The 27,799-nt window shown below is 36.6% G+C and overlaps 1 protein-coding gene across 12 annotated transcripts in view; it reads right to left on the bottom strand.

Annotated features, from left to right (window-relative positions):
• FBXW11 (F-box and WD repeat domain containing 11) overlaps window positions 1-27,799 on the bottom strand; it is a 124,853-nt gene that overhangs the window by 86,989 nt on the left and 10,065 nt on the right. For 5 of the 12 annotated variants that reach the window (XM_025434246.3, XM_025434247.3, XM_025434250.3 and 2 more), the window contains exon 2: window positions 139-240. The exons of 5 other annotated variants lie outside the window; for them this stretch is intronic. In XM_025434246.3, coding sequence (XP_025290031.1) covers window positions 139-240 — 102 coding nt within the window. Of the gene's footprint in view, window positions 1-138; window positions 241-5,385; window positions 5,472-27,799 lie in introns of all 12 variants that reach the window. 2 more of the 12 variants (XM_035715154.2, XM_035715156.2) reach the window with 1 other exon arrangement.

Raw genomic sequence — 27,799 nt, 5'->3', positions numbered from 1 at the left:
CCCAGGCTGGAGAAAAGCAGAGGGTTACACAGAACATTTAGCAGACTTAACATTGGATTAAACACACTACTGCAAGTTTCAACAAATGTTCATGGCATACGTAAAAAACACATTTACAACAAGAAAGAAGAGAGGCACCTGGAGACATCTGACACTGGGCATGCTCTGCAGGCAACTCAGTGCGCACATGCTCTCTACCAGGTTGGCGCAGCCTAGCCACAAAGACCTTGGCACAGAACACTGCAGGATGACAAAAAGGAAGGAAGAGAAGAAGCAGTTAGAGGCCGCAACAAATCACTCCTTCACACAGGCAACTTGAATGTTAGTTGGGCAGAGGATGTACCCTTGGCAGTTTGGAGGTCAGGGATGGTGGTCCTAGACAACTTCTGAAACCCTGGGAGAGGGCCCACTTACTGTCCTAAAGAAAGGAGGTTTCTGCTGCCAATCACTAATTCCTCAGGACACAGCAAACAGAATCAAGAGGGAGAGAGAAAATGTTTAAGTGAAAACCCACTAAAGGGAACTATGAAAGTCTGAGTGTACAAGATTAGTGGTAAGACTGTGACTATAACTTCATAAAAATAACGGTTTCTAGTCTGTGTCATATAATTATAACTGCCATTGTTACATCACATACTATGTGCCAGGGACTTTAATGTGTTTTCTAATTCCCATACCAGAGCAAAGAAACGGAGGCTCAAAAGTTAAATCATTTGCACGAGGACACACAGCAAAGGAAGGGACAGCCAGAATTTTGAACCTTCATTTGTCTGCTATTAAACCCACATTAATTCTACAAGACTATGATGCTTCTATTATAAAAACTCTGATCATCTGAATTTTTACCATGTAGATATAGTTTTGTACTTCCCTAAATAAAACCACAGGACACCTAGAGACATAAGGCAAAAGGAATAAGAAAGATGAGTGATAGATTGATAGATATAGGCAATAAAAGAGCTAATTAAAAACATATCTGATTTTTCAGTGACATCCACATCTCTGCCTTTCCAAAGAAAAAACTTTGGAGTGTGACGGTTTTAATTTTAGACTTTGTTTACAAAGTTCATTTGACACAAGTAAGAACTTAAAGACTGTTTCATTTACCCATTCCTACTCTCTTTTAAAAGCTTGCTGGTTTCAAGGGAATTAAGAAAAAAGGAAAATATAAAAATTAACATATACATTGTGGCTAGTATTTTTAAGCCACCAGATTATTTATGGTATTCAATAAGTACTTTTTTCTGCAGACCTAAGGTCAATTAATCTACTATGGCAAAAACAATAACCCGAGGGGGGGTGGGAGGGACCTTGCCTTAAAACTGAAGGTGGGTGTGTGGATTCAACCAAAATACTCCAGAAGTTCAGACTCAACATCATAAACTTGTTTAACCTAGCTATAATTAGGATGGTCAGACATCCTCATTTTCCTTGGACAGTCCAGGTTTATACTTGATGTCCCAGCATAACTTTCATTCTCAAAAGCGTTCTGGTTTGGGAGACAAATTCTGTGGTCATCCCAATTATAAACAAAGACAACTAGGCTTAGAATCAAATAGATGTGGGTGCCTATCTAGCATCTGCCACTTACTAGTTACATCTCACCTATAATTTAACTCGATATTGAGATCGATTATTTTATTTTACTTTATTTTATTTTATTTTAAAGTAGGCTCCTCACCCAAGCATAGAACCCAACTCAGAGCTTGAACTCATAACCCTGAGATCAAGACCTGAGCTGAGATCAAGAGATCAGACACTTAACCAACTGAGCCACCCCGGCGCCCTGAGTATTGAGATTATTTAGAAAAGGCATTTAAAGAATACAAAACCAGAGGGATCAAATGGAATAAAAAATTGAGCAGCTTTGGTAACAACCATACAGTTCCAACATGTGCCTTTATTGAAAAGTTTACCATAGCCAATATAGAAACCTATCACTAATCTTCAGGCAAACATATTTTGTTACTCCAACACTTTCAGAGTGCCACAAAAGATGCTAAAGGTTTGTATAATAATATAATGAAAATAGCTGCCATTTTATCAAGCTCTTGTTAAACGCTAAACAGTTGACATAGTAAGCACTCACAAAAAACTTTTTTCCACAAAAACTCTTTTAAGAGAGTTATTATTCCACTTTACAGAAGAGGAATCCCAGGATCAGTAAAGGAGTGCTTGATTTGTTGAAATAGCAACTTGTTCAAGGTGCAAGAAAACAAGGACTTATTGATAATAAAATTAGGACTAAAAATTAATCTTGCCTGACTCTAAGAAACTTTGTTTTCTCTCCACTAAAACAAACACTATCCAGAGATATCTAGTAAATGCTTGTTAAAAGAATACTTACATCAGTATGCATCAGAAGCAGATGGGCAGAGAAAAGGCCCAGACATATTAATTTGTATACATTGCTTACATCGATTATTTTAAATTAAATTCCAACACCCCCATAGTTCAATTTTAGGTTTCCTTATTGGAATCTTTATAATTATCCAAATCACAGAATCACTCAGATCTGAGAACAGAGTTTAAGGATTACACTTGGATTCAACAACTGATACCAAATTAACAAAGCTCACTTGCAAACCAATTTTTCATTTATTCCATAAAAAAAATTTCTCTCTGCAAGACTTAATATGTATTTAATTCAAATAGTAAAACTATGAAGGCATATCAATACTATACCCTGATTAGATTCTGCTAATGCCTTGGGATCCAAAACTTAAAAAAAAAAAAAAAAAAAAAGGCACATTTTCACATTTAATAAAACAAAGAATCATACAGAACTGGAAGATAATTTAGTCTGTACTTCCACCTCTGATTTTAGAAGAAACTAAAGCCAAAAGAAGAAAAATAATCATCTTCCCAAGGTTTCCTAACCATCTAATGACTTAATACTTACAAACACATGAAAAACAATATAAAGAAAATTTCCTGAGAATTTCAAAATATTAACCATTTATTACTAATGCTTTTAAAAGCTTGATATTGAAATTGTATATTCAGGAAAAGATAAGAACCCTTTCAAGATCTAATTTCCAAGAATGTATCTTTATAATATCTATGAAAGACATCATGGGGTACAGAGAGTAATGCTAGTATTTATTAAAGGTATTAGAACTTGTTTACATTCACACTCAATTACCTTGAAGCTAAGAAACCAACCACTGTGCTGAAAAATAGTCTTTACAGAAAATGCCACTCTAGGAAATATACCCATCTTTTCATAAGGATGTACCTGGTAGTCTAAACAAGGCTTCTTTTAAGTGTAACGGACCAAGAAGACATTGATCTAATTTGAAAATAACAGATAAAAATAAAATTTTCACACTTATCAACCTAAGAGCATTAAAATGCAGCTAGGACCACAGCAGTAACTGATTCTTAAAGCTTCTAATTTTAAATTTGGGAACCTGGATGGAAACCCATGTTGACTTGTGAAATAACTATTATCTATTACTCTTTAACAGAATACTGTAAAGATTTCTTCATATTAGCTCTACTCACAATGTAGACTATCGTGTCTATCCCCCCCTTTTTTTTTTTAAAGATAACTGGTCTCTCTTTAAACCTGAGGAACACTATCTCATCATTAAAATATGTCTCAAGAACTTACCCTAACACTGTGGGTATTTACCAACTTTAACAAATGCTTATTGACCTACTTATTAAGCCAACAACAATACAAACTAAGCCTCTTTCCTCTTGAGACTTCAGCCTCGAGCTCAAGAGAAACCCACGGGGGTCACAATGGGGACACTTAAGGGAGGCCTCTCAGGGGTAGAAAACCCAGTGGTAGAAATGTTTGCTCTGATTTCACATGTAGCTACTTGTAATGACTAGTGTTCTAACTAGAATTATTTATGAAGAATAAGAAATTATTCACACAGGGTTCTAATATTAACAGCAAATACTCAGACTGATTATACTTGCAGGTTCTATAGCCAAAGAAAATACCATTAGTCAAAGATACTGATAGTGTTTATTAATTTTGTCATACCCACTATATAATCAAAAACCAAAATCAGGGCCACCATGCTGAGAAACACCATAAATCAGTAAAGACAAGAAGAATAATAGCTTTTGGCATTTTTCAAAAGCAAAAAGTTATTAAAAGAGGTAGGAGAGAAATGTCCTAGGCTCTCTTCCTATTGCCATAGGAACCACAAATCAAAAGGAAAAAAGTGGTTGCAGGCACCTTGTCTTCTAATTGGCTGGCTTGAAGGAGAACTCACAAAAGCTAACTTTGGTCTGTTTCTAGATGGGATTATTTTGAATATCCTGCCCTGATTCCTTCTCAAAGAGGCAATTCTTTAAAAGCTACCCAAAGAGGTATTTTATGTCAATCGTCTCTCTAATGTCACTCTGATTGAGAAATAAGCCTTATTTTCTATATATTAATAAATATAAACTTAGGGGTTTCCTATAAATCCCCTACAATTTTTTTCTTTAAACCACCTCCCACAGAATCATTACTAGCGTCATCTAACTCCTATCATCATGCTTGAGATAATTGAGTGGCTTAAATACTATTCCATTCAACAAACAATATATCTGAACTTACATCAGCAGACAGAAAAGCAATTAAGACATTCTCTCTTGTCCAAGAGTCCATAGGAGAGAATTTTGAGAATGTGCAGTGTAACACACACACACACACACACACACACACACACACACACACACAGCCTTAACTCACCCAAAGGAGGAGGATGCCTGAACTAAGCCATAAAGGATGAGTAGGAGGCAGCCAGGGTAAAAAGAGAAAGAAAGACATTCCAGGCAGAATAAATAGCATAAGCAAAGCCAAAGAGCTAAGAAATGGCACATCCTACTCAAGGATCTGCAATTAATTTAGCATTACTAAAGTATTTCAGTATGAGATGGGGAAAGCTGAGAGGCCAAATCACAGAGATCTTTCATAAACCATTCTGTCAAACTTGGGACTTCATCCTGTAGGACAACAGTTCTTATACTGTGTGCTATATATGTAGCTCACCAGTAAACAACCAATCCTTCCCAAGTGTGCAGTCCAATTTACCATCAACACGCCCAAGAGCTTTTTTCAGCAACTCAGCATATATACTATTTCAACCATATCTGTCAAAAGGATAGAAGCCAGTCATGCAACACATTGACAAGGGTAGGAGTGAGGTTCTTAGACTAAAAGTCAGGGACAAAGCAAAATACCAAGCCAAAGCCAAGCCAACTCAAGCCAGCCTCAAAGAAAGATCCCTGGCAGCTAGAGAGAAGTCTGTTGAAGAGAAGATAGAAACAGAAGTCTCTTGGAGAATCTAACAAGACAGCTTCTCATTTTTACTTTTCAATCAATACAAATTTCTTTCAGCCAGGTTACAAAAAGTAGATACAAGGGCCAGCACTTACCTTTGGAAGTACATGTCTAAAGTCAATTTTCATGCCCAGTCTAGGTTCTTTTTGTTTGTTTTCAATAAAACTTCCACCATGCCCTACTGGTAAGATAGGATATAAAACAAACAGTGACATGATAATGAAATGGAGGCTACCAAATAACAGAAGAAGTGAAAATAAAAGGTCCATGTTATGGTTACCATTTGGCCTTAACACTCTCCACTGGGAATCTCTATCCAGGAGTGGGGATTTGGTCCATATCACAGGATATGTAAACTCCAGGAGATTATGTAACTCCAGCTCTCTAAACCTGGATGTGCAAGCTACAGAGTATCTATCCATTCTTTTAGCTGAAGGCTGTCCTCACCTCAAAGCAAATAAAGCAAATACTAAAATTCGTCCAAATCAAGAACTATACCTATTGTGTCTGAATTATCAGACTGTTGCTTTTTCAAGCAGCAGCAGTAGTTGTAATGAAAATAGGGCTACAGAAAGCTTTTAAAAGCATCTCCTAAAGATTCAGAAACCTAGGCTTCTGCTGTCAAAATGTTTGATAGCAACCTCTAAGAGCAAACTCCCACCAAAAATTGTATTGCTTTTAAAACCAAGAACCCTAGTACGGTAATCAGGTTGTAGAATAAAAGTTAATTCACAATTTAAAGGCATTCTTCAAAGCCTTTTAAAGAACGGAATACTAGCCCAATGCCTCCATGTGTGAAAGACTTCTCTGAAAGACAGGAAAAATGATTCTATCTTCAAGTGTTAGAGCTTCAAACATAACCAAACAGTAGTGAAGTCAGGACTCAAAGTCAGAGCCCAAACTTTCTTTAAACCCCATAATAATTTAAAAAACAAATCTTTCAATGTCCAGGCAATCATCTCATCTTGAATGATTATGATACCAGAACCTGAGGCTAACAAAACAGATCTTGCATTTATCTTTGGTAGACAGATGAAGGTGATTTTTCTTTCTGAATTTGTTGTATCCATTCATATATTCTGGGTATTCTCCAATGAACATCTAGTAGTTACGATAAAGCTTAATACTACATCACATAATTTTAAGTTATGTTTTATCGGGATCCCTGGGTGGCGCAGCGGTTTGGCGCTTGCCTTTGGCCCAGGGCGCGATCCTGGAGACCCGGGATCGAGTCCCACATTGGGCTCCCGGTGCATGGAGCCTGCTTCTCCCTCTGCCTATGTCTCTGCCTCTCTCTCTCTCTCTCTGTATGACTATCATAAATAAATAATAAAAAAAATTTAAAAAAATAAGTTATGTTTTATCTTAATTATATAAAAATTATGTAAGTTGTTATACGGTATAAATACTAACTTGACAACTTCTATATGAAAATTTCTTTAAAAAAAAATTTCTTTTCCCAAGAATTAGTTGAGTTCATTTTAAACTGTAGTTTAAAATATGTCAAAATGCTGGAATGCTAGAAAAAGATTTTACCTAGTAACCCCCAAAAATAGCAGGAAACCTCAAAGTGGTAACACCTTAGTCCTGAGTAATGCCAAAGGGAATAAATTATCCTTGTCCACTTCACAACTACCACCCAGGATTCAAAAATGTCAACAGGTTTTTCAGAGCTCTCACAGAAGCTGGAAAGGAGGATTAGATATATGGGGGGTGGCAGGAGCAAAATCTCTATTCTAAGCAGCATGACAGGGAACAGGATGTAACAAAATAATCTATTTCCGGCAGAGCCACATGGGTCCTCAGTTGTACTAGGCCCAGTCTGAGATTCAGCTGCCAAAAAGGAACAGATTCCCTCAGCAAGCTCCAGGTCAGATCAGTCTGAACCCAATCCCAATAGGTTTTACCAAGATCCACAAATCCTGAGACTGGAGAGAATTAAACAGTTAAATTAAGTACATCTGAGCCTTTGTCAATTAGCATCAGTGGTCCAAAGAGGATGGTTATTCAGAACTAGGGAGACCACTAAACTTACAAGCTTAATCTCATTTTCAATGAAAATGATAAATGTAAATGAAAATTTACAAAAACAGGTAAACTAGGAGGGGATGTACATTCATATTTTCAGTGTGCCTATTGTGTGCCACACACTGTACAACTATCATGATCTCATTAACTCTCACACTACCTCTGGCCAGACTGGTACCTTAGCTTTAAAGAGGAAGAAACTAAGGACCAGACTCAGCAAATAACCTGCCAGAGGTCAAAAGCAGCAGATTTGCAATTCTATCTTACTCTAAAATCCCTACTCTCTTCTCTAAATCATACTGCCTCTCACTTCCTTTGCTTGACTTTAAACTCCCTAGAGCAGCAATTTCTTCTCATCTATTTATAAATTTTATCTGCTTGTCACCCATCTATACTGCTGACAGGAGTGTAATAGGTACAACCTCTCCTGTTCAACTCATCAATATTTATTTAATACCTGAAAAACATGCACATCACTAACTTAGCAATTTCAAGCGCAGGAAATTATACTAAGGAAAAAATAAAGACATGTCCAAAAACACAGCTAAGAAGATGCTAATCACTCCACTGTCCTAACAGCAAAGGGAAAAAGGCCCAACAACAGAGATTGGTCATACAAATTACAGATCATCCAGAAGACAGAATATTATGTATACACCAAATAAAAATCATGTTGTAGGAGTGTATTTATTGACCCAGAAGGAAGTTTACAATATGTGGGAAGTGGAAAGTTATCATACACTGAAAAAGTTCAAGAAACATTAAGTGAATAAAGGCTACAAATCAGAACTTTTATTATGATCCCATTTTTATTTAATAAAACATAAAACACATAATATCAGAATTAAATACATGTGATGTTTATGTATTTTATTTATTTTTATCTACCTTAGATTTTCAGATGCAGCTGACAGACAATAGGCAACACAGTACTCCGGTTTCTCAACCCTCTCTCCTCCACGCCACCTCAAAGCAGATTAACTGGCACTTCCACACTGTTCCTTAAAGATCTGGTCATAGCAACTTGTCCCCCTATTCTAGTCTATTCCCTTTCAATGAAGGTGGAAAACAGGGTTAAGCTAGGTATCAGAATCTGGTTGCACGGTGTGGTGACAGACACTAACCTAAATTAATTTCAATGCCTAAGGTTTCTAGATAGCTAACTAAGGGTACCTAGCCAAAAAACTCTTAGGTACTGATGTTCTGTCTTACAAGGCGGCCACTTCCAAATATCTGACAATCCATACTCCATACTGCAGGACACCTGAGAGGACTTCCAGGTGAGAGAACGAAAAACTCACCTTGTGTTTTAGACATCATCTGATCTCATTATCTATACCAGAGCACCAGACCCCACTCTGAGTTAATCCAACTTCCTGTTTTTTTACCATTCCAGACACACGTGCTGGCTCAACCCCTTCCTAGACCTTCTACCAACTCTCAGAAGCCAAAAAACTTTAATCAGAGAACTTCTGAACATGTCTGCACAAGATCTGACTGACCTATGATATACTGAATCAAAAGCCTTGCCCTACTTTCATGTGAAAGAGTGCAAAGTTTACCATGATTTTAAGAGAACGTTGGTAGAGAGAGTGAAAACTTTTTTTCTCTGTTATAATGGATATTCTCATTTTTTCTAGGAAGAGATATCACTTTCAGGAAGATGACTTGACATATCTACTCTCAATGGGTCTGACTCAATTACAGTCAGACCGCATCATAATCTTATTTTAACTTTTCATTTTAAACTGATTATTCATTCAAAAAGGCTTACTGAGGCATGCCAGTACACTAAATGCCTCGATAGACAACATAAGAATTCTCAAGACCAAATATTGGTGGTATTAAAATTATTTCTGGAAATAAAGCTATACTATTTCCCAGTTCACTAAAGATGACACCTAAATTCCTAAAGAAATATAAAATATTTTTTAAAATGCAGTTTCACTGCTTTCAAGAGTATTAAAATTTAAACTAATGATATTTTAAGAACATCAAAATACCAAAAATAAAAAAACTTCCAGACTTTCAAAGCTTCCACCATCTATTATGCTTCCTGTTTCATTATTACCTCTGAAGAAGCAACTATAGAATGAAAGTTGGTCCTACAAAGAAATCTTCTGAATTCAAACTGTACACCATTTAAACAAGCCCTCTAATATTTTCTAAACACTGCTCATCTCTAAAATATATGTATACTTATTTTCAGAGACCTAATCAGCCCCTATGCCAAAGCAGCACACATTCCAGGCTGGCAGTCTTAAATCTTTAAAATTTTATACATACATAAACACATTCAACTGTGTGTTGACTTACTTAGAAAAACAACAGCAATCAAAATTTTGCTTCTTTAGCTAGGAATAGCATGAAAAGTGAGTTGTAAAAGCTAGCATATAAAGGGATTCATTTTTATCATCCCTTAATTAAATCTATAGCAAACTTTACACTTGCTCTACTTTCTCATATAGTCCATTGTCCTCATATCCCAGGCTGACCTTGGTTTCAAACAAGAATGAAGTTGTGTGCCTCACAATCCACTGGGCTCTTCGAACAAATGAATCTGTCTTTCAGCCAGGGGCTAAGGCTGCCTTAGTGAGGGATTCCTGCTGCTTGCTGCACAGCAAGGATGTCTTTGATTCCCTTCACACTGTCTGTCTCCTGCAGGCAACTGGGTAAGGAAACTTCTCACTGCTGGAAGCCAGAGATTTCATTATATTCTGGAGCTGAAAGGGACTCTACAGAGCATTCTGTCCATCTTCTTAAAATGCTTTTCTAGCCCAGGTCCTCTAAATCTCTCACATCATGCTTTTAGTGTATGTACATCCCCCTTGAAAGCACCTAGTCTCAACAGCAGATAATTCCTGCTAAACAAATGCTACAATAAAGTCAACCTGCAAGTTTCAGACTCTTTTTGCAGGAGTACACCTGAACATGGGTAGACTGTAACACTCTGCAAGTCCTCACACAAAGGAAGTAACGAAGTCAAAATGGAAAGCCCAAATATAAATTTAAGAGATACTGGACTTCTTTGTCAAAAACACTGTTCAACTTCATTGTTTTAATAACTTTATGAATGACTCAGCTATAAGCCTTCAGCCAACATGTTCTACAAAGCACAGAACAGATGTCACCATCATAATAAATTTTTCATTAACTCTGAGAGAATACAGAATTGAGAGGAGGATGAGAAGACAAATCTCACAGGGATATTTCCTGTTGCATTTAAGAGGAAAAATAGACCACAGACCACATTTCTCTTATTTTTTTTTTAAAGCCACATTTCTTTTAATTGAGGAATTAACCTTCTAGAAAGAAACAATAGTAACAATTACCAAGATGGGAATATGAGTGAAAAAAAAAAAAAAAAAAGGCCAAAAGTGTTATATTTCTCTTACTTTGAAAATAATCATTCATAAACCAAAAACTGGTCTACAAGCCACAGGAAAATCTTAAAGCAATAAATCTTCTTTTAAAAATTGTACTTTAGGGATCCCTAGGTGGCTCAGTGGTTTAGCACCTGCCTTCGGCCCGGGGCGTGACCCTGGAGTCCTGGGATCAAGTCCTGCATCAGGCTTTTGCATGGAGCCTGCTTCTCCCTCTGCCTGTGTCTCTGCCTCTCTCCCTGTCTCTCATGAATAAATAAGTAAAATCTTTTTAAAAAATAAATAAAAATAAACAAACAAACAAATAAATAAATAAAATGAAAATTGTACTTTATTTCCAGGGGTACCTGGCTGGCTCAGTCGGTAGAGTATGCAACTCTTGATCTCAGGGCTTTGAGACCCACAGTGGGTGTAGAATTACTTAAAAATAAAATCTTTGTTGGGGGGGTGGGGGGTTGCACTGGATGGCTCAGTCAGTTAAGATTCTGACTCTTGATTTCAGCTCAGGTCACAATCTCAGGATCCTGAGACTGAGCCCTGTGTTGGGCTCCACACTAAGAGTGCAACCTGCTTAAGATTCTCTCCGCCTCTCTCCCCATGCCCCCTAGCTTGCATACTCAAACTCTCTCTCAAAAAAAAAAAAAAAAAAAAAACTCTTTAAAATAAACAAAACAAAATATTTAAATAAAATTAAAAATGAATGTAAAATTATATTCATTTCCAAGTAGACGGTCTTATTTTCATAATAATTTATGAATAAGAGAGTAATTTATAAGCAATTGGTAAGGCAATTTACCAATTTACAATGTAATTTTTTAAGTCCTTACAGTGTCCGTAACCAATTTACAATGTAATTTTTTAAGTCCTTACAGTGTCCATACATAGTAGGAACTAAATAAATATTTGTTAAGTTATCAAATAGTTAACATGGAAAGTCCAGAAAGTTCATATGTGGAGCAAAAACCTGATTCAGGGGCCAAAGAAGAATACGTTTTAATTTTAAGGGGTTGATAGTGGATACTTATTTTTTCGGCCATATCGCCTAATCACAGTGACTGATTCAGAAATGGGCACATGTTCTAAATTGAATCCCAGAACTTCTATGAAAGCTACAAGAAAAGATATCTCTTTTCCCACTGAGCTTGAACATGACAGAATGAAAGCAGGAGCCACCGATGCCCTCATGCTACCACAAGGGAGAGTTTGGAGTTGGTTACCAGGAGGTACTGCTTTTAAATCTGAGGAAGAAACCTGAATCCACACCCACCTCTAGATTTTTCAAATTACAAACTCCTTGTTTTGGCTTACATCAGTTTTCAGTTGGCTTCTCTGCCACTTTGACTGGAAAAATCGTAACAAACCTTATTTAGTTCAAATACAACAGGCAAAACTCAAAAAAGGTATTTGATATGGCCAAAGTTATAAAGACACAGTATTCTCCTGGTGAAATAGTCTTAAATTCTTATTTTCTTTCCTAAGAGATCACTTTTATTCTACTGATAAACAAAAGTATTCAAAACTAAATGTTCCAAGAATATCTCATTCATGCTATACCACAGATACTAGAGAAAGAAAAACCTACATAACAGGATAAATTAATCAAAACTCTAAGAAGCCTGTACAAAGAAGACACCACAGAAAAAAGAGTTCTGATTTTCCAATGAGCTCTGAAACCCAACACTGAGAAACCTGATCCCCATCTTTACAGGCACTTCATTCCAAATAAGCAATGAAAATGGAATTACCAAGTTCAAACACCAAATAAATAAAAAATCTTAGGGAAAGAAATATATTTATCATCTAAAAATACAAAATTCCTGCACCACTACAGAAAAGGACACTATGACCCTCCTGTAACAACTAATCTTATTTTGTGTATTTTTACATAACTTTATTCTTTCATCTTATTTTCCTACATTTATTTTTCCTTTCATCTTCATTTTCCCACTTATTTTACCTTCCTACAGTACAGGTGTCATTGTAATTACTCATTTTTTTTTTCTGGAATAAAGTAAGATATAAGTATATACTAACAGTAGCAAAAATCATTACATATCTGAATTGAGAAAAAGGAGAAAGCTGAAAATAAACTATAAGAATAATACCCTAAACTGATTCTCAATACATAAAATGTGTCATCATTGTCCTTGGCAAAACTGATAAATACATGCAGGCATTCCTGAAAGCTAGGTTACTGCTTCACTACCTACCATCAATAAAATACGCAGTTTTAACTCGGAAAAATGTACATGCATAGGAGTCCTACGTTTTTTCAAGAATCAGATGCTTGGAAAGGATCGAGAACATCACAAAAATAAGTAAGCACCATGTCACAGCAGAAAAAGCATGAGTTTTGTTCTGAATCCAGACAGAAATACACTGAATCTGAATCCAGCCAATCTCTGGATTTAATTACCAGTGTGCAAGAAATACCAAGAAGAGAATATGTAGACCTAATGGGAATGCAATCAGCAAAATCTCAAATTTGTAAAGTTACACAGAACAAATTCCTTGTGCAGCTTCCTCAATAAATACATGGCGAGGAAAAAAAAGATGGGAAGGCCATTTTTTTTCTTAAGATTTTTATTTATTTATTCATGAGAGACACAGAGAAAGAGGCACAGACATAGGAAGAGAGAGAAGCAGGCTCCCTGCAAGGAGCCCGAGCGGTACTCGATCCCAGGACTCCAGGATCATGCCCTGAGCCGAAGGCAGATGCGCTTAACAGCTGAGCCACCCAGGCATCCCGGGAAGGCCATTTTTATAGATTAAAAAGATTTAAGAGACTATTCACTATATGCAAAGTGTGAACCGAGTCTGGCTCCTGAATTGAAAAAACCAATTATTAAACAACATTTATGAGAAAAATAATACAAATTTAATAGAGGACAATACAATATACATGATCAGAACTCCTCAAAACTGTCATCATCATCAAAAACAAAATCTGAGAAACTAACACAGCCAAGAAGAGCCTAAGGGCACACGACAACCAAATGCAAGAAAGAATGCTGGATAGAATCCTGGAGTGCAAAACGGACATGAGGTAAAAAAAACCAAGGCTATCTGCACAATCTAGGGACTATAGTTCATAAAAAAACATCAATATTGGTTCATTTAATATTAACAAGTGTACCACACTGAAGTATAATGTTAACAATGGAAAAAACTGCAGGGGAAGAACATATGAAATTCTGTACTGCCTGCTCATTTTTTCTGTAAATCTAAAGTTATTCTAAAAAATTAAGTTTATTAAAAGTTATTTATGAGACAGGCAAATATTACCACTGATTATTTGATAGCAAGCAATTACTGGTAATGGTTTAGGTATAATAATGGAATTGTGTGCTCTGTGTGTGTTTTTAATAATCTTCCGCTTTAAGTCCTCATCTTTTACAGATATAACTATTCATGGATAAATGGATAAAAAGTAGATTACAGGAATACTTCCCAAGGTCTGGTATTCAAGGTGATTTTTGGTGGTCCATAAAGGTGTTAATGTTTAATAGCCACATGTCTAATTTTAATATATATTATAAAAAATATGTACCTAGCATATCAAACCCATGATTTAATAGATTTTAATTGCTTAGGGTAGGTTTTCCCTATGAAGAAATTTACTAAGGCTAAAAAAACAACACAGAGATGGAGTTAAGATCTCAGATTCAACACTATGTGACTATAAGCAAGTCAGCTATTTAGAGGGCTAGAGAGGAACAGCTGGCTACATTAGAGCAGGCACCCAATAAATATTAACCATTGTGTTATTGATCAAAGCCAACCTAAAATTCCAATGAAGAAGTCATACCAGTAGAAAAGACTGGAACTGAAGAGAATGCAGTAAGCCTGGAATGAAGGAGGGAAAAAAGCATGAGCGCTTACAAAGGCAGTCTGGGCAAGGGTAATCAAGTTTTTGGCCTTCTTTTTTTTTTTTTTCTTTTAAGATTTATTTATGTATTCATTCAGAGAGAGCGAAGAGAGAGGCAGAGACACAGGCAGAGGGAGAAGCAGACTCCATGCAGGAAGCCCGATGTGGAACTTGATCCTGGGTCTCCAGGATCACACCCCGGGCTGCAGGCGGCGCTAAACCGCTGCGCCACCGGGACTGCCCCTTTTTTGGCCTTCTCTTCTCTGCCTCCCCAACTACTGAGAATATGCAGCTGTCCACCTAGAGCCTAGAGGCCCTGCTGCTCCTGACCCTCCGGCTTTTTAGAGTCCAAGGTACCACATAACAATCTTCAAACTAAGGTGATAGCTAGAGAGGTACAGCTTCTGAAATCAAGAGTCTTTCCTTTCTCTCCCCAGGTGGGGAGGAGAAAGAACACAAGGCTTTATAGAGATAGACAAATGATAAATAGATATAGATAAAAATACTATGTGACCCTGAGCCAAAAAAAAAAAAAAAATCCCTTCTCCAGTCTCCATTTCCTCACATGCTAACATGTGGAAAAATAATCCTACCTTTCTTTCAAATTTATAGAAGATTAAAAGGAATACTAAGATATAAATCTAGCATTTAACCAGGGTTAGTTCACTCCCTCATTACTTTGGCAGGAAGATAGAGGACTCTGGATGAATATAAGAAGTTGAGATGAAATGCACAAAAATAGTCAAGAATAGCTCTTGGACTGCATTGGTTTTGAATCAAAATAAAGGAAGAGAAGCACTCTGGGATGAGAAAGTTTAGGAAATGCTGGGAAAACAAATTATTAAAATGACAATTATCAAGTCAATTTCCAAGAGGAGGTTATATGAGGAATTTACCAAATTTACTTGACCTAAGGAAACAACACCCAGGAACGGTGATCCTTCCTATTAGTCACTAACACATGCATACACAGACACACACATACACACACACACAGAAAGGGGGGGGGAAGGAAAAAAAAGAAAAGAATTAGCAGTTATAGCAGTTGACAACTCCTTCAAAATGACAGCAGAAGTATTAAGAAGATAATCTGGACATATTAGAAGTCAGTAACAGGTTTAAAAACCTGTTTTAGGAAAAAAAAAATCTGGTTTAGAGGCAAAGAAGGGATTTCTTTTTGACCTCCTGAAAAGAGGTTCTAATGGCGACAGTTTAAATTTCAGGATCAAGTCATTTAAAATAGATGATACTGAAACTGAAAACACCAGGCACTTAAGGAACAAATGTATTCATTTTAAAAGTAAACATGAACTTCTGATACAAGATGATAATTCTCATTTACTCTCCCTTGTTCAAGTGGGCAGCTATAGGGTATGTACTGTACTAGAGACTAGGAGTACGCTATGAGCTGAATATGACAGGACAGACATGATCCTTGTCCCCATGGAGATTACTTTCTAATAAAAGAGCTGTCTAGTAGGAGATTATGCAATACATTTATCCATTACAATTATGTTAACAGCAGTGAAGGAAAAGAAGAGAGTGCTGTAAGAATACAGCAAGGGAATCTAACCTGTAGGGGTACCTAGGGAACCCAGACAAAACCCCGAAGAACGGATATTTGAGCTCTGAAGGACAAGCAAGGGTTAATTAGGCAAGAAAGAAAGACAGGGTGAAGCCCTCCAGATAACAAATAACAGATTATAATGCTTGTTAGGTCCAGGCATCAGAAGGAAGGGGTGGGGGAATCACTATGACTAAGCACACAAAGCTAGACTGAGAAAGAACAGGCAGGGCTTCAGAGGGAAATAGAAGTGCTAAGGGTAGGATTTCTGATTGATGCAACTGCAATCATCAGAGGAACGTCAAAATAAAAGACAATCCACATTGGTACTGGAAACCATATATAACACATTTCAGAGAATTTCTAAAAAATACCGGAAAAGAGAAAACTGGAGTGGAAATAGGGTTCATTGAATGTAAACAAAGAAAAGCCCACCTAAAAACAGTAAATGAAAGAATTCCCAGCAGAACCTCACCTCCCAACTCAAAGAAGGCAAGTAGGAGTGAGTGTCCCTGAAACACAGTGAAGCCAAACATGTCAGATCCCTAAGTGCTTCATAAAGAGGATGTGGAGCCAGGGTCTGGCCTAAGCTTGCCACAGACAGTACACTGAGTAAAGCAAATACTTCTGCAGCTGGCTTCTACCAAAAATGGCCGTTGTGATAACAAAAGACAACACTGTACCAGCCACAACAAACTCAGAAGTTCCTCACCCTGGTGACTTCCTTCCAGCACATTTCCCAAATGCACCTGGATTTAAATCAACAGAGTACAACTACGGCTATTCCACACATTTCCCTTTCTTCACAAAAAAATAAATAAATAGCCACAAACATCATAATATATCCAATATCACTAGTAATTCCTGAAATAACTTAATGAATTCTCTAACTGAAGTGGTATTCTTTAATTATTAATATTCAAAAATGGCATAAACATGGAGAAAACAGCACTTTTATAGAGAGAATATGGTCTGTTGTGTCATGTTCGTATAGGTAACAGAAAGTGGGTGAACTTTTAGCCATATAAAATACATAGGTTTCTAAAAACATATATATCCTTTGACCTATCAATTGCACCTCTAAGAAATTATCCCAAAATAATACTCAAAATGTGTTCAAAGATTAAACTACAAGAAAGAACCCAGCTTTAAGCTGCTACAAATTAGAAATAATTTTTTAAAAAGAAAATTTAAATGTCTAAAAAAGGAATAGTTTAACTCATTAGCCATTTCCACACTGATATATACCAGGCACCCCTCTAAAATATTATAAAGAAATATAAAACGGTTCAGAAAGATGCCACAAAAGCAGTTTGCAGGGACGCCTGGGTGGCTCAGTTGGCCATGTCTGACTCTTGATTTTGGTTCAGGTCATGATCTGAGTTGTGAGACTTAGTCCTGTGTCAGGCTCTCGCTGAGCGTGGAACCTGCTTAAGAATCTCTCTCACCCTCTGCCCCACTTCCCAGGTCACACATATGCTCTCTCTCAGAAAAAAAACTTTTTAAATAGGGCAGCCCCGGTGGCCCAGCAGTTTAGCGCTGCCTTCCGCCCAGGGCGTGGTCCTAGGGACCCGGGATCGAGTCCCACATCAGGCTCCCTGCATGGAGCCTTCTCCCTCTGCCTGTGTCTCTGCCTCTCTTTCTCTATGTCTCTCATGAATAAATAAAATAAAATCTTAAAAAAATATATGTATATGAAGGGAAAGACATCAAATACTAACAATTATCAGTGGAAGTTTTCATTCTTTTTCTTATTTTACATTATCTTTATTTTGAATTTTTCTATAATAAACATGTAAAAACATAAGCCGCTTATATTCATATGTTCTTCAACAATTTTTCAATCGTTTTTTAATATATGTGTAAATAACAGCACTGAGCTAATTGGAAAACTATAGGGGGGGAATGAATCTTGATCCCTACCTCAATCATAAAAAAAAAACAAGTATTTTAAGATGATAAAATCATAAAGTTGCGAGGAGACTATCTTTAAGACCTTAGAAGTAGGCAAAATTTTCTTAAATGGGACACAAAAACCTATAACAATAAAAGAAAAACTTGATAATTCAATTTTGTAAGCATTAAGACCTTCTGTCCATTAAAGACATTAAGACACTGAAAAATCAAGCCACAGGAGAATCAAGCTGCTACATCTGACAAAGAACTTGTTTCCTAACTACTATAAAGAATTTCCACAAATCAAAAGAATAAGATAACTCATTTTTTTTAAAGGTTCAAAAGATTTGAATGGACACTTCTCTAAAGACAGTATCTAAAAGGTCAACAGGCATGTGAAAAAATGCTCAACATCATTAGTCATCAAGAAAACGTAAATTATAACCACAATGAAATACTACTTCACACATGTAAGAAAGGCTAAAATTGCCTGACAATGCCAAGTGCTGACATGGTTATAAAAGAAAGTGGAACTCTCATATATTGTGGGGAAAGTCATTAAGAATGTACAACCACTTTGGGAAAATATCTGGCAGTTACTTGGAAAAACTAAACATTCATCTACACTCTATGCCAGCAATTCCATTCCTAGGTATACCCAAGAGAAAAGAAATGTCTAAACAAAAATCTGAACACAAATGTTCACACAAGCTTTATTCATAACAGTCCAACACTGGAAACAAGAAATGAAAAACGGATTCCAACAAGAATGAATCTCAGCAACATTCCCTGGGCAAAATAAGCTAAACACAGAGTGCTTGCAGTATATGCATATTATAACTTTCACCTATTATGAAATTCTAAAACACACACAACTAACTTGTAGTTATAGATAGTAGATTACCTGAGGCCAGGGACAGGGGTGGGGGAATTGAAAAAGGGAAGTGAGAAAATTTGGTGTCAGGGAGGATAGTAGAAATGTTTTACATCTTGATCATGGTAGTGGTTTTATGAGTGTACATAGCTCTCAAAACCCAAGCAGTATACTTAAAATGAATACATTTTACTTCATGTAAACTATACCTTAATAGTTTATAGTCACTACACACTCATTGGAATGGCTAAAATTAAAAGGACTAGCAAAACGAAGTGATGGCTGGGACTTCCCACATTAGAGGTGGTAGTGTACATCAGCACAAGCACTTGGAAAACAGTTTAGCAGTATCTACTGAGGCTGAACATATGCCTATCCTATAACCCAGCAATTCCACTCCTAGTTTTTTATAACTGCTAGAATCAAGTGCTTATGTCCACCTTAAAGTGTCATTCGTAATAGCAGCCAAAGATTGGAAACAATCTAACTAACTCATCAACACTAAAATAAAGAACCATGGACTATATATACAATGGAATAATGCACAGGGGGAAAGAAACCTGTTACAACAAAATGGGTGAATTTCACAGATACAATAGCAAATAGAAGGGTGGAAAAAAACACAAAAGAATATAAACTGTATGATTCCATTTATATAGAATCCAAAAGCCACCATGACTAACCTACAGTGAAAAAGACCAGAATAAACCTTTGGAAGAGTTACTAACTTGGTGAGGCACAGACATAAGGAAGCCCACAGGGTGCTCTGAAAGTGTTCTATATCTTGATTTGGGTAGTGGTTACACAATGTTCTGCATCCATATGTAAAAATTCATTCAGCTGTACACTTTGGATTTGTGTTCCACACTATATGTAAGTTACAAAAAAAAAAAAAAAAAAACTTTGCCCTTTAAACCAATCTTTGTTCATCCTTTAGGCTGAAATTTATTACACAGAATCCAGATAAGGTTTCTGTCAGTGTGAGTCACTCTCACTCCCAGTCTTGTCACTTACATGCTCTCCACATCTATCTCCCTAAGACTGCCTGAGCTGGTGGTGCTACTAAATATCCAGAGTAATGGCAATGGCAATGGAACTGGATCAAGTCATGCCCCAATCAGACAGGGAAGACATCCAAAATACTTTTAACAACACAGATGTAAAGTTTTAATATAAGTGTGATTTTAAGCATAAGGCAGTCCCATGTCAACTTATTAACCTTTGGATTAACTTCTTTCAGAGATTGTGGGAAAAATTAAATACAAGCAGTCAACTCTCTAAAAAGTATATAGCGCTGCTAATATTTTGTCTAGAAATTTAGCTCCATAATTATACGGAAGATGATAAGAAAAGATCACAGTATATTCACTTCATACACAAGTTTCAGAAATAAAGCCAGGTCAGAGTCAGATTTTTTTGACAAAACATGCTATTGGCATATTACAAAACTGAACTTTACACAGTGACAATGCAAGAAACAATTACTACTGTCTTCCAAAATTAACCAATAGATCATGAAAACATGTGGTTAACTTCCAGAAACCAACTTATAAATGCAAAGCTTTTTTAAAAACAGGACTTCATGTTTTAATAGTTTGATTTACATTCTTGTCAATACATACTCACACATACTCTTATCTATCAATACAATCTAACCACTCTACATTTTAAAATGTCTCATTTTCTCCTCTTTGCACTATCTGTTACCATGTTGTATTTCCCTGGAATAATCCAACAGTCTACAGATTGGTCTCCCTGCTCCAATACATCCACCAAACTGATTGCCAGAGTGATCCTTCTAAAGCACAGATCTTGCTCAAGCTTTCAGTCATCTCTCTTCTAAAATCACATCTACCACCCTCACACCGCTCCTTCAATCCTGCAGGATCATACAAGCTCAGAAGCTTTTAAGGGCTAAACAGATAAAGACTGATTTACAGGGGCTATAGGGACCAACCATGAAAGCACAAACTTTGACTCTAAAAGGCAGCCACTCCTCAGTTCCAATTTTCAGACAAACCAGAAATTAGTGTTTTGATAAGAGATATCTCAATATTTTTTTTAGATTTTATTTGAGAAAGAGAGAGTAAGCCATCAGGGGAAGGGGCAGAGGGAGAGGGATAAGCAGACCCCACTTTCCCCATCCCACCCACACACACCCCAACCCTGCTGAGCAGCAAACTTGCCACAGGGCTGGATCCCAGAACCTTGGGATCATGACCCCAGCCAAGGCAGATGCTTACCCAACTGAGCCACCCAGGTGTCTTAACCAACTGAGCCACCCAGACACAAGACTACATTTCAATTTTTTAAATCTGTGCAGACCAAATAAAATATATCTGTGAAGCTCGATCCACAGGCTACTAGTTCATTACTTATGACCTAAAGTATAAAATCCAAGATTTGGTTATAATCTATCTTTGCAAATTTATCTACCTCAATCCAACCACACAAGTTATACTCTAATATCCACAGAACTACCTAATTGTCCTGCCCGATAGTCACTATACACCATTGCCTGCCTGCCAGCCATCATTCACTCATTTACTTTTACTATGAAAGCCCTCCTCTCCCCCAAAACACCCACATTTATGACTAATTTCTGCTCAGGCCTCAAAGGGAGAGTAAAACATTGTATGTCTATCTCTCATGATCCCTACCAATTTTCTATACTATAGTTTTTTATGTAAAAGACTAAGCTTCTGGAAGCAGGGTGCGTATCTGATTCTGTTCTTGTACTCCCCACATAACCAAAGCGTATCCATTTAAGTACATGCTTAATAATGAAGTTATTTACCTGCCTATTTACATAACAATTGGTATCTCAACTTGATCACCATTAGACACCAATATGGTCCCTTAGATTTTGAAAATCAAAAAAAAAAAAATGTAAACAGAATGATAGAAAACCACAATTTTGTAACTCTTATTGTAATAACTGACTTCAGGATCAAGATTCTGAAACCACTGGATGAAATCTTATAATGGAACAGAATATTTACAAGGTGCCAAAATACTGTCCCATAAATTCCTTTCTAATAGCAGAGGTTAAAACTGTACCTTTATAAAGGAGAGACCTGGCTACTGCCACCTTAGCCAAGGGATCCAATTTAGCATAGCTCATAATGGGATAACCTGTCATCATGCCTCCCAACATGACTCAATGCAAAGACACTTCACCTATGATGAAGCATTCTTGTCAAATGTTTGACCTGCTTGCAATCAAGCCTCTCACCTAACTTCCAGTTTACAGGAAGTACAGTAGCTAGAGAAACAAGTTAAATCACATCATGAGGAAAATAAACAAATGAAAATGTTGCACATCCTACAGGACAACTGAGCTGGACTCTCCAAAAATAATCAATGCCAGCAGAGGGAAAAGGGCAGAAGGAATGTTCCAAATGAAAAGAAATTAAAGAGATATAATAACCAAATACAAAGGGTGTATTCTGGGGCAGCCCGAGTGACTCAGCGGTTTAGTGCCATCTTCAGCCCACGGTGTGATTCTGAAAACCCAGGATAGAGTCCCACGTCGGGCTCCCTGCATGGAGCCTGCTTCTCCCTCTGCCTGTGTCTCTGCCTCTCTCTCTCTCTCTGTGTCTCTCATGAATAAATAAATAAAATCTTAAAAAAAAAAAAAACACAAAGTGTGTATTCTGTTTGAATCCTCTCATTCAAAACAAAAGGGGGGGTGGCATGCTAGAAAAGATATTCTTGGGACAATTAGGAAAATCTATCTGAATATCTATTACATTATGGAACTACTTTCATTTTCTTAGAAAAATAGTATTGTGGTTTTATATATGCATGAAATATAAATGACTATAATATGTGGTTATATATGGATATATATCTATATGTACATGGTTCTGTGTATTTGTGTATGTGGTTTCAGGGAGAGAGAGAGAGAGACTATCCTTATTCTTAGGAGACAGGTGCTGGAATGTTTAGGAGGGAGTAGGATCACATCTGCAACTTTCAATCAAAATTTTTAACCACAAAGGATATGTATTTGAGGAAAAGAACAGGAAGAGATGAGAAAGAAAGAGTGGAGGAAGAAGGAAGGGAGGAAAGTGGCAAGGGGAAGGAAGGAGGAATGGAAGCAGGGAGCAGAGAAATGACATAAATCTGGCAAAACTTTAACTGTTGAGTCTAAATAGAAAGACTATACATGTGTTTGTTGTACTGTTTTTTCCACAACTCTTCTATATATACAAAATTTTTCATGATATAAAGTTATAGGGAAGGGGGGGGGGACAGAAGAACAATTTTAAAAAGCAATTAGCTTGAAATCCACATGACACCATCAGAGTATCAGGAAAAAAAGAATCCTCCTCAAGCAAAGCCTGTGAGAGTACATACTGTTGCAGTGTAACTGGAGGGCAATGCCACAATGTCTATCAGATTTTTAAAAGCATCTATCTAGTGAACCTTACTTCTAGGAATCTGTCCTGAAGATATACTCCTCCATACATGAAGTGACATATACACTAAGTTATTCTTTATAGCATTATATGTAACAGCAAAGGACTGGAAATAGCCTATGCGTATCAAAATTATATTTGACAAACTATAGCACGTACAATAAATCAACATACATCTTTTAGATTATCTCTTCAAAAAATATGGGAGCTTTCTGGGAACTGATATGAAAGATGATCATGTCATACTTTACACTAAAAAAATTCAAGGTGTAGAAGAATTGGTATAGCACACACACATACATATGAAAGCTATGTAAAGTATGTTCAATAGCTAGAGCCAGAGAGAATGGGAGACTTTTTGTAATGTCTACTCCTTTTTGTACTTTATGAATCTTGTAGCATACATATATATAACATATCCTAAAAACCTTTTTGTTAAGTACTGATTTACTACAGCTATAAAGAACTCTTCATATCTCCATGCTTTCATTACCAAAACCATGCAGTTACAGATCATCTGGGAATTAGGGCCTGTAGTCAGTGTATAAGGTGAAGATACCATACAGTAAACATCTGCCTTACAATCCCTTAAATAAAAATAAAAATAAAAATAAACCCACAAATCCCTTAAATACATGCCACACTAGACTGACAGACACACCATCTCAAGAATTCCAACACAGCTAATTTTCACTCCACTTCAACAATTTCACTGTTCTTCAACTGAGTAGTGTACAAAATAGCTGGCTTGTCCTTAGGCCTCCTGTTGTGATGTTAAAAATGTGTGTCTTTAAAATACCATAATCACACTCATCACAGCTAGATGAGAAGCATTTAGGAATTCAGACAGGCTGAGAGAAGAGCAAATTTTCATTTCTCATGTCACACTTGATCCAGAACTTTCACTGGTTATTTTCCCCTTTGCTTTTGTCACCAAATACATGGAACTTAATTTGTATAAATGCACATAAGACACATAGTGAAAACCTAAAGTTTTAAAAAACACATTCCAAAAATCGTATCTCCATTAATTAAACAAACCATTACAATGAAAAAAGAAAAATACAACCCAAACATAATGGGCTGACCTGCAGACTGGGAACATACTGTAACAGAATACCCAGGTTCAGATGAAAAGGAGAGTGGTAACTGCTTGATCAATATCACATATGATTTCATAAGGTCATCTGAACTTAGTTATAGCCCATTTCTTTATGTTAGCATTCCCATATACTAATACAGAGATTCTTCAATCTACATTCTAAGAAATCTTATAATTCTACTGAATAAAGTGAGCTATCACTGAAGCAAAATAAAAATTCCCAAATCTTTCTCATCCTGCTCTGATGATCATATTCCCACTAGATACGTCTCTTGGAGGATTCACTGATACGCAGCTCAAATTCATTATAAATTAAATTCATTCCTTTTGCCCTCCTCACCTCCCATGCCCTCTCTGCTCTTCTTTTAGTATTCCTTATCTTGGAAGACAGTAAACATGCATTCCGGTGCCCAAGGCAAAAATCTAAAATTCATACTATATTCCAACGATCACCTACTCCAATAACCAATCCCCAAGTTCTGTAGATCCTACCATCTACATCTTTTTTAAGTCCACCCTACCTTCATCATGCCCACTGTCAATGCTTTGGTTTGCCTTCCTCATTGCTCACTTGAACTAACTGGTCTCCCTGCCTTTAGTCTCTTCAATCCATCTTGCACACACCTGAAAAATTAACTTCTTAAATATAAATTCAGTTATGTCACTCTTCTTTCAGAACAGAAGGAACAAGAACAAGTCTCAAAGTAATGGTGTATAGCAGGCTAAAAACAAGCTAATTTAATAACATGATAAAATGCAAAGATAATGTACCACCTAGTTTATTTTTTATGAGTATGTTCTTATTCCACCCTACACTATATGACCAAATTAAATAAGCTAATATATCTGTTTTGGTCAAAAGAGGCTACAGGGAAGCAAAAAAAACAGTCTTTCTCAGAGTCAAAAATGAATACAAAATGGATCACAGCAACGATTAAGGCATTTATTTCCTTCAGTTTTCCAAAGGAAAACTAAGGGCTTCCCAGACCTATAAAGTCAAGAGTGCATTCAAGCTGAATGTACTAACTGGTCTAAAAATGAGTACCTTAATTAGAAAATGTTTTTGGAAGTAAAAGCAAGGAGAGAAGGTGAAGGAAAGGTCTGCCATAGGGAAAAACCATCCATCCTTAATGTAAGCTGAATGAGGCTGTCTCAGTCCCAGTCCAGCAAGTATCTCACTTTTCCAGTTGAGTCCAGGCTAAGTAAGCCACCTGACTATGATCTGACCTGGGAGGTCAAGCCTATACACATAAAAACAATATTCCAGGCATTTAGCTTGAGTCTTCAGGTCCCTGTGACTATTTCTTATTTGTAAAATTTAAACTGGTATTAGGAACTAGTAAGCAAAACTACCTATCAAAAAAGTTTATATTAATCATACCAATATGCACATGTCATTATAAACTAGTAAACTTGAATTCTGGCTTTACACATCAGTCTCGCACTGCTGGTTAATATTGGTCTACACCTGGGATAAGAAGCTGCTTTGAGCATGTTAACCAGATGAGATTTGTAAGAGTTTTAAACCAATGACCAGACCTAGGATGATGGTAAATTCTAAAACTGCCTGTGGCTATTTAAATTTAAATTTAAATTAAACAAAATTTAAAATTCAGGTCCTCAGTTACAGAGTCACATTTCAAAATAGCCACATGTGACAAGTGACTACACCATATTGAACAGCGACACTGAACATTTCCATTACCGTAGAAAGTTCTACTAGGCAGCACTGTTCTGAAAGATAGGCTCCAACAAACCAAACCCTACAGTGAATCCTCTTGAAACAGCCCGATAGCCTTGGATGGCTAACACAGAACTGAGATCTGGACTGCTTTCTGACAAAGATCATAAGTAGAGACTTGACAATTGTTTCCTTTTCCTTTACAGTGATTTCAGTTTTAGCCCTCAGGATTTCCACCCCTCTTTTTAATCACTGGATGACACTAGATACTAGAGACAATACAGCATGGACTTCAGAAGCACATTCTCTGAAGCTAGGTGGCCTGGATGCATACCTCATCTTTGTCTCTTACTAGACATGCAACCTTGGACATGTTATTTAATTACTCTATCATTCAGTTTCCTAATCAGTAAAGAAATAATGGTACCTACCTCATTGGGTTACTATGAATATAAAAAGTTTATATATATAAAGCACTTATGATTGTGCTCAATACAGAGTAAGTGCCCACTAAGCGTTAACTGCTATTATTTCTATTACTACCACTACCACCACCACCACCCTCACAGCTCTTCAGATGACAAGGGTGGAAAATGCTCACTTAGGAGAAACATTAGCAAAAATAACGGAATTAAACTACAACAAGGATCACAAAGCCAGGATATCAGTCTATGGCAAAAAGACATTTTTTAAGATAAAAGGAAATGAATAATATAGAAAAAATATTAAATACCAAAAAAAGTCATGTTTTCAAGATAGTTGCCAAATAATGTCTTACTTGTAAGGCTGACAAACCACAGGTCAAAAATGTCCACATAATAAGCTACTGAGCTGTTTAAATAACCAATAAAAACTAAGGAGGAACTGAGAAGATACAGGTTCGAGTTCACTAGAGCAAATGATACTTCCCTGTATAAACCATGTTTTGACATTTAAATGCATTGCCTCTCTTAGACTCCCTAAATTACCTTTATATTCACTTGATGAATTGACTGAAGATCTTCTAATTTCTTCATCAAGCAGAAAGAGCACCAGATATAATTAAAATACTATGCCAAACAATGATCTATCATGTGTTTTCCAAGTGGAAACCCATTACAGAAAACCACACCTTGCTCTTGCAGATGCACAATTTGAAAATCCAGAAGCTGAAGTACAAACTTCAACATATCCAGTCACATGGAAAGAGCCAGAACTTTGGAAACAAAGACCAAGCCTAAAGCTTGGCTTTGCCATTTACTAGCTGTATGACCCCGGGCAATTTGCACTGACTCAATGCTTATGCGCTTCATTTCACTAACTATAAAATATAAGGTAAAGCATGTGCTAATTGAGTAAGAAATATATGTAAAGAGCCTTTAACAGTGCCTGGCACCTAACAGATGCTCAATAAATAGATCCTACAGTTAGTAAATCTTCCTGAGAAGACCCTCTAAGAGTCTCAAGAATAAAACACCACTACTTTACACAGTAACTACAAGAACTACTGTGACCAGGTATGAGCTATAAATCATGAGATAATACCTGGAAATTATCACCTGTTTTCCATATTTTACAAGCTATTCCCCAAATTTCCCTTTTTTACTGTATTCCTTGTCTGTTTGACATTTGGGCCTACGATAAAAGTAACTGCACTTCTTACACTAAAACAAAGTGTCTTCTAGCAATTCTGCCACAGACACCTGCACC

The sequence above is a fragment of the Canis lupus genome, chromosome 4 (genome assembly GCF_003254725.2).
Source record: "Canis lupus dingo isolate Sandy chromosome 4, ASM325472v2, whole genome shotgun sequence".
NCBI lineage: Eukaryota > Metazoa > Chordata > Mammalia > Carnivora > Canidae > Canis > Canis lupus.
Note: the sequence above shows the minus strand (reverse complement) of the source record. Positions and strands in the feature narration are given on the sequence as shown.